The sequence below is a fragment of the Palaemon carinicauda genome, chromosome 10 (genome assembly GCF_036898095.1).
Source record: "Palaemon carinicauda isolate YSFRI2023 chromosome 10, ASM3689809v2, whole genome shotgun sequence".
Lineage (NCBI taxonomy): Eukaryota > Metazoa > Arthropoda > Malacostraca > Decapoda > Palaemonidae > Palaemon > Palaemon carinicauda.
In genome coordinates, this window is record NC_090734.1 from 154,891,278 (window position 1) to 154,906,442 (window position 15,165).

The 15,165-nt window shown below is 36.6% G+C and overlaps 1 protein-coding gene across 1 annotated transcript in view; it reads right to left on the reverse strand.

Annotated features, from left to right (window-relative positions):
- Positions 1-69: 69 nt before the first annotated feature.
- The window catches only part of LOC137648888 (E3 ubiquitin-protein ligase RNF13-like), a 108,287-nt gene continuing 93,191 nt past the window's right edge, over positions 70-15,165 (reverse strand). The window contains exons 9-11 of the mRNA XM_068382063.1: positions 14,582-14,768; positions 13,135-13,278; positions 70-9,926 (exon numbers count right to left, since the gene is read on the reverse strand). Of these exons, the coding sequence (XP_068238164.1) occupies positions 9,757-9,926; positions 13,135-13,278; positions 14,582-14,768 (501 nt within the window). The 3' untranslated portion in view covers positions 70-9,756. The remainder of the gene's footprint in view (positions 9,927-13,134; positions 13,279-14,581; positions 14,769-15,165) is intronic.

The window sequence follows — 15,165 nt, forward strand, 5'->3', positions numbered from 1 at the left end:
AAATAATTGTTGGGAGCTGAATAAACCTGCATAAATTCATTAACAAAATTTGGTTACAGAAACAAGACATGAATTATAAGTAATAGTTTATCACATTTGACTATATAAATGTACTTAAAATAATTAGGATGAGTTATTAAGGGTTGATATCAACATACTGTACACTAACTAACCTCATTTACGAACATATAATATTGGATAAATGTTAACAGAAGTGAAACCAGGAGCTTCACAATATACTCTAAATACATTACTGTATGCTCTTTAAACATATTCCTTCAGTTGCATAAAACAAACAAGAAAAACAAACTTAATATAGTATGAATTGTTTTGTTCATAAAGTAAATATCAATAATGCAACAGTTCTAGTTATGCAGACCATTAAACAAAATAGCTATTAATGTAATGAAAAATAAATTTTTATTATTTCCTATTTAATATAAGTAAATTTCAGGCCTGAAATAATATTCAAACCTTGCATCTTTCTACTGAAAAACTACAATATAACTGGATTTTGTAAGATTCCATTGCATATTTTGTTAAAGAAAAAAAATGGCTGAACTAAGTAGTGTAGTGTACTGGAATAAAAAGTGCGCCATAAAAGAATGAAGGTGCCGATAAAATTCCATCATCACTGAAGAAATTAAGCATTATCCATAACGAAACCAGTAATAGTAAGATTCTTCAAACTGTCTTGATTGTGAATGAAAAGGAACCCTCTGTCCCTGGTTCGATGCTTGAGAAAACTATAGCGACTCGAGATTCTGCCACGGAAAACCTTTGCTTTTCAGAACCCCAACTTTGTCTGATCCTGTCTCATCAGTACAGTTTGCTATAGATTATTTTTGTAAATAGTAATTTCATCAAAGGTATTTTCAAATTAAAGTTCCTTCATCAAATTTAAGAACCACTAAGGATTCTCTGGTCTGTTAAATTACACATTCTTGCACTTGAAGTTTGTTTTGACAAGGGAAAACCCATTTTTGGAAGGTACAGTACTGTAGCCCCCCAAGGGTTTCTCCATTTCAGTCCTTCTAATTTTTGTTATCCTTCATAAAAATTATCAAGCAGAAAGAAAGGGATAAGCAGCCATTGTTGTCCTAGGGATGACCGATGGCATCCTCCAGCGGTGGGCTACAGATCTTGAACCGAAAAGCAGAACACTGGAAGCTTTTTGTTCAGCTGGGTGATGAACAAATCTATTGATGGGGAACCACAAAGGCAGAGAAGCCTTTGCCACGCAAGGTAGTAGGGACCCCTCCTATCCTACTGCGTGCCCATAACAGCTGCAGGTGTTGGGTAAAGTTTTCTTCTTGCTGACAGCTCTACTGCCTTTCAAACTCCCAAGTTGTCTTTATTTCCAACAGGTTAACAAGCTGGACTACGATCTAATTGACCATGATTCCTAGATTGTTACAAAAATTAAAGTATTGGAGCAACTGCATCCTCTAGGACAACAGGATAAGCCATTCATCGCTATACCTCAGAAGACGAATACCGTTCGAGTGGGCCCAAAATGAGAAGAATGTGAACAATTGGGAAATGGCAGAAAGTCCGAAGCACACGGTTTTGATATGGTACACAAATCCCTTGAGAACGAAGCGAAGGTACTCTGTCGGACTGATGGATCGGTATGGTCCTTTTGGTCCACACAAAGCATGGTCTTTTTCTTAATAGCTGCATGTACTGTACTTGTCGTCTCCATCATGAATGAAATTTGTAGAACAAACATGTTCAGAGGAGAAAGGTTGATGACTGGTCTCCATCCTCTGGCCAACTTCACCAGGAAGAGCTTACTGTAGAATCCTTGAGAACTCACAGAGCATTCTTCATTATTGCTGTCACAGATTCTGGAGGGTAGGACAGGAATGTCATCAGAGAGCAAGTGAGGGGGAGGTAAAGAGCTGATATAAGGAAGGTGTTATCTGTCCTTGAGGACTTCTACTACCCAACTCTGCTCCATGTCACTTATATGTTTCCCATGGTTGGACAGGTAACTGTCACTACCAGCAGTGGAGGGGACTGCTGTCATTAGTGTCCCCTTCCTTTTCTTTACCACCCATCCTTGCATGTCACAGTTAGGGGCAAAAGGGAGGTACATTGTCTCTGCCTTTCTTCTGGGTGGAACAGGCTAGGAGTGACAGACCGAAATCAGGAGGCTTCCTTAGGTTTCTCAACTGCTGAACAGTGAAGTGGGAAATAACTTGGCCCATTGACTGATAGGCCAAATACATTGTTGGTTTTGTGCCTGATAGGAACAGGTCTGTCTATTTCTTTGTCTCGGAATCTTAAAAATCCTGAGAGGAATTAAAATATGCAACTTCTCCGACCAGTGGTCAATCCAGGATGTCACTTTGAAACTGGCCATGGAAGCAACAGACTCAGAGGCTAAGAAGGAAGTACCCCATAAGTCTCTCTGCTGTGCTTCCTGCTGTCAGCACTACTACTGCTGGTTCAACTGGAAGAGATGAAAGATCCAATTCTTCCCTTCCATGTAGAACCTGGTTTGTTGAGAGAGGTTTGGAGGCAGGATCTTGTTTGAGCGTAGAAAATTCTACAGATCTGAGAATTGACATATGAGAACCAATTAATGTAGCTGAAGGATGGGTCTCGACCTTTGAGGGGCCACTAAAGTGTCGATTAATAGCTGACATCTCGCCCTTGATGGGCTCTATGGTAGCGTTCCAAAAGGTCGTTGAACTCAATAATGAGGACTAGGACTTTGATGAAAGTAGACTGTCTGCTGACACAGGACCTGAGTTGTGTGCTGTAGGTTTGATAACCTCTTGAGATTATCCCCCCTCAAATGGGGAACTTAAATGTGAACCAAATAAGGTTCACTATTCTCTTTGGAGAATGGAACCAGGATAGTATTCCGCAGCCAAGAATTAACTGACGAATGTTGCTGGGAGCCGAGGCTAAAGAGCCACTGGCTTGATAAGGGCACATTCACCAATTGCCTATCACTGGCAGATGAATCCTTAAAGATCATGATGAGGTCTCTTGTTGCTTTGAAGAGCGCTGACAGCGTCCTCGAGGTGTCACCTGTTAGGTATATTTGTCATGATGATGCATTGGAACGTCTCGCTCTGAAACATGATCTTGGCTTGAAACTGACCGGCCATGTACCAAGGAGAATTCCTGTGACTGGAAGGTTTAAGGCATAATGTTAGATCTTCATGCAATGCCTGTCAGTGACAGGGAGGAACAGGGACCGAGGGTTGGAGTCTCATAAGAAACTGGAATCGGGATCTCTAGACGTTGAAGTGTGTGTCCGAACGTGGAAGACTGAGCATTCGGAAATCAATCTTGTGGTGACAATGTACCTGTAGACTGGGAATGTGAAGATGGAATATGCAGGGACAGTGGGTGACAATCTACCTCCTTAGCGCACATGCATGACAGGTTCTCGTCACTCAGCCAAGCGAGAAGAACTATTTGAAGTTTCTCCTCCAGCTCTGGCAGATCTCTTAGGGGTAGTCGTCTTTGTAGGAGTGGAACAAGGGCGACGGCCAACGTCCCGACCAACAGTGCACACACACAACTTGGCACAAGACTAAGCACTGGTAACTGGAGCATGAGTTCGTATCTCTTTCGGAAGCACCTTTCCAGACTTGGTTGGGTTCCAGTATCACACTCATCCGCTAAAGTATACATGTGGAGATATTAGTCAATATCGCGAGAGAAACCATCTTCCTGGGCTTCGATGATCTCTTTGGGAGGACAAACATTACATCTGAATACTTGGGTGCAAGTGAGGAAGAAGACAGAAACAAGTGAGGTCGGAGAAGGCGAGTGCACCACTTCAGTGATGACAATGATTTCCAGGCTGGTGGCGCTACAACTGCAGCAGGTGATGAAACACAATCATCTGCAACAGTAAGCGAGGACTTTGAAGGGCACATCACGTCGCTCCTCTGCAGGTGAAACAGCCAAAGGCGAGTTCAGCAAGGGAAGACTACAGGGTCCTAGCATCCGCTAACACCTCTATTAGTGTCTCTACTGTTGAGGTGTCATCAAACACTAAGAAAGGACATAGCTTCTGAAGGTCCTAGTCCTTGAAGGATCGTTGTTAGGTAGCACATCAAGACATACTTTGAGAGAGAGACACAGGAGTACTATCTTTGTTAAGGGTTAGGTATTTCCTCTGCCTCCTTCAAAGCATGCCATGATGGCAAGGTGCCGTCTCCCTTTTCATTAACAATTCTTCCGGAGGACCCAGCTCAAAAGGAAGACGAAGAAGACAGCAGGCTTCAAACTTAAAAAAGAGAAGATGCTATAAAGGTTCTTTGGCATGTTTAGGTGTTGCTAAGTCACACAACGAAGAATCCCTCTTGGACTAATTTCTCCTTTGTTGTGATGCGAACTTTACTCACTGTAGATGAGGCACACCCAAATTGGTCATGGGGATGACTGCGAAGTCATGCCCCTGCAAAAGACATTAAAATTGATGGGAACCCACCTCTGACTTGCTCATGCAACAGCTGTAATTTCCACAGGTGTTTACCATGCCACAGCCATGTCTCCCCATGTAATCACCATCCAAAACAGCAAAAAAACAACAATTACTCTGAAAAGAGAGACAAAAAGGTTAATCAGCCAAGTTACGAGGCAACAACTATCGCCTCATTTATAAGTTTACATGGCTTTTTCTGCTTTGCAGAGGTTAAATTCTTATTAAGAACGATGGTTGCATTCACGTAGGAACAAAGTGGTGTTTCTAATGTTTAAAATCTACAGTGATGCCAAAGAATATTCACTAACAGAGAGTTTTCTACAAACATTTCTCCCTGATTGACATAAAAATATCACTGGATGCATATTGAGTTCATTCAAAACTTTCTAACTTCTTCACAGTATATGTGCATAACTTTTAATTTTACTTTAAATAAAGACAATACAGTATATGCTGGCCATATCTTCATTTGATGTCTTGAAACAAGATATTTAAAATACTGTACAGTACTAAAATTTATCTTAGGAACGAAGCTAGTCAAAATAAATCTAAAGCATACAATCAGATGGTAAAATTGATTGAACGGACAATACAAATGGCTAAACTTATGGTGCTAGTTTCTACGATTTCAATATCGCTAATATCCCTAATGAAAACAAACTAAACCTTATTGGGAAGCAAATTTGACCTCGCACAAAACTCACAAATGATATTCAGTCATCTGCAGTATACTCAAGACTATCCCCTTTGTTATAAAATGCATTGTGAAGGCATGTGTGACAAATATGTACATAATTACAATGTACTTGTAATGACATTTTAAAAATAAGTTGCTGCTAGAACTGTTACACAAGGAAACCATCTAAATTAGGCAAAACACAATATAAAGATTGCCATTATTACTGATATGGTTATTTCAAATTTGTCCTTACAAATATAAGGGAGTTCCGAATGACTTTGGGCACTTCAAACGGTCAATTATCAATCCTTCATCAATATACAAACTATAAAATGCACATTACATTTGCATTTATAAAATGTATCAATTTTCTGTTTCATTCTCACTATATACAGTAATGCACATATCTAGAATATGTGAATTACTCCCTAAAACCTTATTAAAAAAAAAACGTAGAAGCAACAATAAGATAGACCAGACCTGCAGCACGAAATCATAACTGAACCCTGTGAATAAGTAGCAAAAAAATGGTTGAGTTTTGTTGCTAGTGATGATGATAATGTAATCCAAACTCACCATGAGCTATTGTGGAATCTGCTTCATAACTGTATCCCATTATAGATGGATTAAATGACATGAGAATTAACATTTACATTAATTCAAATATGTGCAACAAAGGAAATGAGACAAAAAAATTAATACTGGTCCTCAACTTACAAACAAATTTCAACCGATATTCAGATAGTTTTAAAAATGTATAACTATATACTGTAAACTAAACAGTATTGTATAATTTAATACAGTAAACAAGAAGGTATTTGCAATACGAAACTTATTTGTTGACTTTTGCAGCTGAAAATTGTAGGCACGTGAGTGAGGCGAATTTAAAATTCAATTTATAAATACCTTGGAACCTATTAAGTTTGTAAGCCGAGGACTTTCTGTAAATGCAATTAAGAATATATATATATATATATATATATATATATATATATATATATATATATATATATATATATATATATATCTACAAATCCTCAAAAGCATTACAGTGTTCATTGAATCTGATCAGAGATATTTAAAAAAAAAAGTTCGTACACAAATACTGTAACATAAACGATAATATATTAATGGTAAAAATGGGACTAAAATACATTTTTCATCCTTAATTGCATTTAACATAGAGATCAACATTGCCTGTGTGGCCAAACTGTTTTTGTAATGGTAAAACAAGTGCGTTGAAATAAAATGATTAACAACAACCTACTATAGTTAGCTAAATCAAAAGTTTTTATATAAACACTACACATTCAATGTAAAAAGTACTTAAGCTTGGAAAGGTAAACCAGCTTAATATTTCCTTCTATGTAAACAAAAAACAAAAAACTTGATAATATAAATTTTCCTGAAAAGGTTTACGGTATAACACTTAGCTGAACACTGGCCATATTTGTCAAAGCAAAATATAGTTTTATGCCAAAAATTTTAATTCATGAAAGTTATTCATATCTTAAATGTAACCATTCTTTTCTTTACATTCACAAGAATAAATGATTTTTAGTTGAATAATTCATTACAGTATAACTAAACTAAATTACTATGAGCACCCAAAAATGCTGATTTCTTACTACAGTACTTGGATAAAACCACATGAGATTAAATCAATCATCTTCACCTCAATGAAGAAGAATTATCGACAAGCGTTAAATCCACGTACCGTGGCGAGTCATCTTCACTACATATAATGAAAGTGTTGTTTACAGTGAATATTTACCTGTACTGTAAACTATATATGTGTAATGCATATCATACAGTTAAGTCTTTACTTTTTACAAGTTACTAACGTTTTATAATTCATTATTTGGTAAGAGATACACTGGCTATGAAGGTGCATGGAAAACAAGTGAATAGTTGATAATAAGCTATAAGAAATCACCTTGAAAATACATGACCCTCTGCTAATCATACATTCTAGGAAGAGATGTATCAATAGAATAGTGAAATTCAAAGGAAAAATGTAAAAATTAACAATTAATGCTTCATTAATAATTTACCAGAAGAAAGATGTCAAGCTATGAATATAGCAAATGGAACTGTACGGGACAACGTGGACTCATTTCCATCTTGTAGAAAAGAAATGTTGGTTTCAGTAACAATATAAAGAATTTTTGCCAAAATTACAGGAGAATTAGTGTTGATTAAAATAGTGATACAGCCAAGTCTGCAATGAGCAGTTGCAATTGGTTAAAGATAACAAAATATGCTATACTTTTTTAAAGTTTTTTTTTTTTTTTTAAACAGTTTTGGATACAGAACAGAATAGTATTCAACTATCTTTAATTAAGATAGGTATTCCATTACTTAATTTTGCACTACAATAATTTAACCATTTTTAAACTTGACAGCCTGCTCAAGGTTCATGGAAGAAAAGATGGGATTAGGGTAAAGTCGAGAGGTTGGACAGCTAGGTGGGAAATCAAAATGAACACGGATTGAAAGCAAAGTACAAGGCAGAAAAAGACACTAAAAAAAGATTCCTAAATGTTGCCTACACGTGGGCTGTATATGTGGCACAAAGAGGGCATCTTATTGGGTTTAATAATCAGTCTTTTTATCAAGCTCAAGTTTCAAGGCCCCTCACATTCTTATGATAGATTCTACACTAGGGACGTAACTTCTGAAATTGCTGTCAATTTTGTCCCAACATGTGATCGAAATGAAAAAGTACATAAGTAAGGGAGTAAGTTAAATTAACCGTACCTGAGTAACAGGAAATCTTATAGATATACAGTGGTCAAATCATGAATAGCCCAAGCAAACTGGCATTATGAGTGTTAATTAACTCGATGGACTTAAACCTGTATTTCAAAGTTGTTTTAATTTGTAAAATTAGACATGGGAACAACAGGAGTTTCTTAACATAGCAGAATATACAACATTGCAATTTTACAAGTTTTATGACTTGGTTGTTACAAATTTACGAATTTTCTCCAATGGGAAATTTACCATGACTATGTTTCTACAATAGTTAAAATAAGCCTATGGAAGACATTGTATTTATTCTAAATATGTGAAAATGGCAAAATACAACTGAGATTACCTTATATAATATATTTACTGTAAACTGTATATTCCAATAATTTCCTTAATTTTGTTGAGGAACATCCAGTGCTGAAAAATCACTTAAGAATAAGCCATTATATAAAAATAAAATCCTTTCTAATTCATTTTAGTTGTAAACATTTTTATTACCTTAAACGATATGGTTTAGAATAACCATTACCCGTTGAAAATTGCTGAATTAAATTTAAATATCAGATCTGTGGGGTAAAATTACAGTATCATTTATACAAGATGTTTGAAGATGTCAAAATTCATTCTGATCACTTGAGAGCTGAATTTGGTTTCAATCAAGATAACAAAAATCTTTCAAATCTTTAACCCTTCTACCCCCAATGGACGTACTGGTACGTTTCACAAAACTCATCCCCTAACCCCCATGGACGTACCGGTACGTCCTTGCAAAAAACTGCTATTTGCATTTTTTTTTTTTTTTTTGCATATTTTTGAAAACTTTATGAGAAACTTCAGGCATTTTCCAAAATAATGAGACCAACCTGACCTCTCTCTGACGAAAATTAAGACTGTCAGCGCAATCTAAAAAAAATATTGCAAAACGTGCTTGAAAAAGAAAAACGCCTGGGGGTTAAGGGTTGGAAAGTTCCAAATAGCCTTGGGGGTAAAAGGGTTAATATAATTTTCTCACCTTGCCGAAAAAAAAAAAAATTACCTTTATCAATGAGAGAATTTTAATACAGTAAAACATACAAAGTAAAATATTCTGACCTTTATATTTAAACAGTTTTCAATTCTGACTCCCTTTACAAATTCCACTGTTCGAAACAGACATGATCTGAGGTGCGATTGGATTTCCTTCCCAAGTACCCAGTAGCTCAACTGCCATCGCTGAAATACTGTATACAGTCCTGTATTATCTCATTAACAGGTTCAAAAGACAAATTCTGTTTGTATCTATAACACTTTATTTTCTCGGCTTAAAAACTAGGGACAAGTGACTCGCCTTCTACAATGCCACTCACGAAAGACTTAAGTTAAAAATGAAGCAGGTTACATTTTTATGTTACGCGACTAGTCTATGCTCGATGCTCAGGATGTTTGAGAACTAGGTTAATTTTATCCATGACTAAAGTAAAACTCTCTTTATTTGAAGATTATATTGGAAACTGGCTATTACTGAGGCTGAAATTGCAATTAGTAAAGACTTCCCTGTATAAAAATGTTATGTAAATGAATACAAGAATATCAGTCTTTATATATACTTACATTTCCTCTTGGCAAAATATTCTTGAGTGATCACATCACAACCAAAAACTCATCAACTTTTTTCTTGACTGCATATATAATATACACAATTTCTAATGTTACGCAAACGAGATGGGAAATAAAAGAAATTTGCTGTGTTCATGAAATATAGAATTTCAATTTAAACTTCCATATTAATGAAAAAGATACCTAGAATTTTTGGTTTTCATGTATTAGAGTCAATGATAAATCATATTAATCACTCTGATAATGAAATAGAACACATGAAGAATACACTTCACACTACATAGTCTCGATCAGATTCAGGGTTTTCATTATTCTGAGTAGAGGGTTGAGAGGCTGGTGGTGGTGGTGGCGGGGAGTTGATGACATCGACAGCAATCTGCACGGGACCGGGAGGACTGCCTTGATATGAAGAACTGTTCTGGCTACATAAACTTGAACTGTCTGCGAATAAGAGAAGAGAAACAAAGTATGAACTTGGCAGTATATAGGAAATTCTCCTTTCCAGTAATCTCTAAGCTATCGAGCGTGTTCTGTCCCAGGCACCCCAGTGACAGCTGAGTGCCTAGACTATTCTTTACACTTGAACACCTGCTTTCCTTCTCTCCTGTGATGGCCTAATGGAAACATCCCAGCCTGGCATTCTGCAGGACTTGGGTTCGAGCCCAATCAAGCTCGATAATTTCTTGTAGTGTCTGCAACCAACCCCTCTTTGTGAGCTAAGGATGGGAAGTTTCCAAGGAGCCTATAGGTCTACCTGCTGAGTCATCAGCAGCCACTGCCTGGCCCTCCCTGTGTGAAGAGGGGGCTTGGGCGCTGATCATATGTATATACGGTCAGTGTCTAGGGTGCAGTACCTTGCCTGTGCTACTCATGAAAGCCTTTATATCTTCAAGATTGTGAAATTTCTAAAAACTTATCTACAGTGAATCACAGACTTCTATGGACATCATAAAGCTTTTATTTTACATTTGCCTATCCTACATACATACATACATATACCAAAGGCACTTCCCCCAATTTTGGGGGGTAGCCGACATCAACAAGAAACAAAACAAAAAAGGGGACCTCTACTCTCTACGTTCCTCCAGCCTAACCAGGGACTCAGCCGAGTTCAGCTGGTACTGCTATCCTATTCTAAGGAAACCTTACTCATGAAATCAAGATATTACCACCCTATCTACAAACACAGCTTAGCATGCAAATCTCTCTACAAGACATTTTTAATGGCCTGGTTCCAATGCCCTGGTACTAACTTTGATCTGTTACCCTGTCACATGCTTATCTTAGTTCAAAACAAGTGTTATCATATGTCATGTTCAACCTTGGACTCACAGAATTCCTTCAACATAAGGAGCACTCTATGTATACTACCATGTGTATGATTCTATGGGCAAATTAATTCAATTTACCGGATTAACATAGGAACTTTGTGTAGTTCATACTTGTGTACATGATAACAAACTACTTTTACTATTGGCTGAAATTTTCACGTAATCATCCAACCAACTGATTTTTTCCGTGAGATAAGCTTCAATTTCAAACGTTGCCTAAAATTGCAACCAAAACTTTTGAGTTTAATACGGGACTTTTTCTCAGCATTTCATCATTTCCTTTCAGCAAGTTGGTGGATAATGTGGGAGGGTGGGCTGTGTCACCCTAGCAGTACCAGCTGAACTTGGTTGAGTCCCTTGTTAGGCTGGAGGAACATAGAGAGTAGAGGTCCCCTTTTTTTGTTTGTTTCTTTTGTTGTTGTCGGCTACCTCCCAAAATTGGGGGAAGTGCCTTGGTATATGGATGGGGGATGAAAGTTATATCCAAGAGCACTTGTGAATTTTGTTCAGAAAACCCAAAAAGTTTATGTCTGCATGACGTTACAGTACTGCACTTGTCCAAACTGCCGTAATCCATAGCTATAAATATAATCAGACCCAAAATATGGATATTTGTTTTGTGTGACCAGCCATACCTAAAAGAAACAAAAGATGCTATGGCTGGGGGTCTCGACACTAAAATGCCAATACTAGGGTTGTGGTGGCCGATGTGGTAACATCCCTGACTGGTGATTCCAGACTGGGGTTCGGGTCCCGCTCAAACTCTTTACAGTAGTTCCCTTTGGTCGCTGCAACCTCACCATCCTTGTGAGCTAAGGATGGGGGGATGGGAGAGCCTATTGGTTTATCTGCTGAGTCATCAGCAGCCATTGCCCGGTCCTCCTTAGTCCTAGCTTGGGTGGAGAGGGGGGCTTGGGCACTGATCATATGTATATATGGTCTGTCTCTAGGGCATTGTCCTGCTTGATAGGGCAATGTCACCGTCCCTTGCCTCTGCCATTCATGAGCAGCCTTTAAAGTAATTTTACAGCTTATAATGCCTGGTTTACCATGAACTGTACACCATTAGTATTTTTTTTTTTCTAAATTGGTTACCTGTTTAGACAAATAAATCTTTTCAATTGAAAACCCTTTAAAATCTAGTTAGATTTAGACTAGAAATCATATGGCATTACCATGAACAAAGGGATACTGTACCTTGAATGCTAAACGATGTTAAATTTTGTTGCTGGTTAAAATGCTACACTGACACATCATAAAAGTCGAACGCTACAGAATTTTAATACAGTAATAATTTTAATAATCTTATTATAAGAATAATTTTAATAATGTAAAATGTTTAATGTGCTTTTCTTTTCTATTAGGACATTAATCATTTTACATTATTAAAATTATTATAATTAAAATTATCAAAATTATTCTTGTAATAAAATTATTACTACTGCATTATAATTCTGTAGCGTAATAATAATTTTAATAATTCTGTTACGAAAATAGTTTTAATAATAATTTTCAAAATGTAAAATGTTTAACGTCCAAATAAGAAAGTAAAGGACATTAAACATTTTACTTCAATAAAAGGAGGATATGATGAAAATGCTATCCTTTGCGTTGGCAAATAAACTGCTTTCAAAAAACATTCGAGGAATGGAGAAACAGATCCACAAAAAATTCTTGCATGTCAAGTACTACAACACCATCCATTCATTCAAATATAACAACAGTGGATCCTTCTCTCTGGTTACGGTTCATTTTCCCTTTGCCTACACACACACTGAATAGTCTGGCCTATGCTTTACATATTCTCCTCTGTACTTATACACCTGACAACACAGATTACCAAATAATTCTTCTTCACTCAAGGGGTTACTGCAATGTAATTGTTCAGTGGCCACTTTCCTCTCGGTAAGGGTAGAAGAGACTGTTTAGCTATGGTAAGCAGCTCTTCTAGGAGGACACTCCAAAATCAAACCATTGTTCTCTAGTCTTGGGTAATGCCATAACCTCTGTACCATGGTCTTCCACTGCCTTGGTTTAGAGTTCTCTTGCTTGAGGGTACACTCTGCACACTATTCTCATTTCTCTTCCTCTTGTTTCATTAAGGTTTTTTAGTTTATTTAGGAAATATTTATTTTGATGATGTTACTGTTCTTAAAGTATTTTATTTTTCCTTGTTCCCTTTCCTCACTGGGCTATTTTCCCTGTTGGGGCCCCTGGGCTTATAGCATTCTACTTTTCCAATTAGGGTTGTAGCTTAGTAAATAAGTAATAATAATAATAATAATAATAATAATAATAATAATAATAATAAGTCTTACCTATTGATCTTCTCGTTGCCCCGGCAGCGTCGTGGACCATGACGCTGACAGTTGTCGAAGGTTTGTGTGAGGGATTTGACTCCTCCTCATTGGCACTTTCAGCAGCCTCTGGTCCAGCACCCTCCTCTTTGGACCGGCCAGTTCCTGCGCAAGCAATCGATGCAAAACACGTTAGTTCTCGTAAATACAATGGGATCGAACTTGCAGCAAATGTTTTTATGTTGAACAGGCTGACTTAAGTCTTTTTATAGTCTATATATGAATTATCTTTGTTAATGTTGTTAATGCTTTTTAAAAATTTTATTTTGATTTACATTACTTATATCGTTTATTTATTTCCTTGTTTCCTTTCCTCACTGGACTATTTTTCCCTGTTGGAGCCTTTAGGCTTATAGCATCGTGCTTTTCCAACTAGGGTTGTAGCTTGGCTAGTAATAATAATAATAATAATAATAATAATAATAATATTGCACCTTGATAATTAAGACTTCGCACGAAGAGCATTAAATTATGTAATCCTAATATACTGTATTATTTTCCTTTTTAATTTTGTACTGGGCTGTTTTCCCTATCAATGTTCTATAGATAGTAGACTTTTAGTAAACTGTGTACAAACGAAAAGCATTAAATTATGTACAGTAATCCTAATATTCTGCATTATCTTGCTTTATAATTTTATACTGGGCTACTTTCCCCATCGATGTCTTAGTAGCATCTAGGGTTACAGCTTAGCTCGTAATAATAATAATAATAATACATCTACCAAGGCACTTCCCCCAATTTTGGGGGATAGCCGACATCAAATAATAATAATAATAATAATAATAATAGTGCAAATTAGAATACAGTACCTACTGCACTTTGAAAAGTATGTACAACACTTGCTAAAATATTACAAATCCAGGTCTCATAGCATACATACATTCTACCTCTACTTTGGAAACCTTGGGCCGCTGTATTGTGGAAAAGATTTACCCTATGCTATTAAAAACAAGGTCAAATCAAAATCTATAATTAACAATCAATGTTAATGCCAAGTAACTAGGGCTATTTATTTTGATGTTAGAGGAGATTATACAAAACTATTATAGTTAATTTTGCTGCTGGCTTTAGACCATACAGTGTAATACAGAACATATTGATATTCTGAAATCCCAAAACAATATCTTCGAGGAAATTTACTCTCTCACTTAAAAGCCTCTTGTTTGATCTCAAAATTAGCGTAAATATATTAATAATCTTACCAAAAAAAAAGGAACTCATAATGAACCAATGACATATTAATAAACAAAACAATTCTTTCCTAATGTTTTTCATCAGTCAATATCGATTTCAATTTACCTGCTGGTTTTATATGAAGCTTAATTTTTCTTTCACAGAGAACATAAACTGAAATTTAATGAGCAAATCACAAATTTTCTGTTGAAACAAAGCCATGCGTTAGTACCTGCTTCTTGATATGATTTGTCTTCTTCTGAATCACTTTCTTCTTCTTCCTCCTCTTCATCGTCATCGTCGTCTGTTGAATCCGCCAGCCGCTGATAACCCTCGGGGCCGCATTCAAGATGACGAGAAGGTCTCCTGTTTCTACGTCTTCTCTCGGCTAAACGCTGCGCTTGTTGAAATGGATTTTCCTGGTGGGAGAACATGTTTGGTTGAAATCCAAGTGCTCAGCTAATTTAAAACAAATGTATTACAGTTGAAATATAAAAAATAATATTAAAACTGAGAAACCCCTTTGATTTATCATATCCCAAAACCATAGGAAGCGCCCTTATTAATGCAACGCCAGCATCAGATTTGGAGCCATTGGTATATATAAAAGTTGATTTCCCGTGTTCCTCAACATGTTCCGTAAAGAGTAATCTGGCATCGTAGTCAGTAATGTTCTTTTTCTTACACATACATACATATAAGACATTTCCTCAAATTATGGGGGGTAGCCGACATCAAACAAATGAAACAGAAAAGGGGACCTCTCCTCTCTACGTTCCTCCCAGCCAGACAAGGGACTCAACCGAGTTCTTTTTT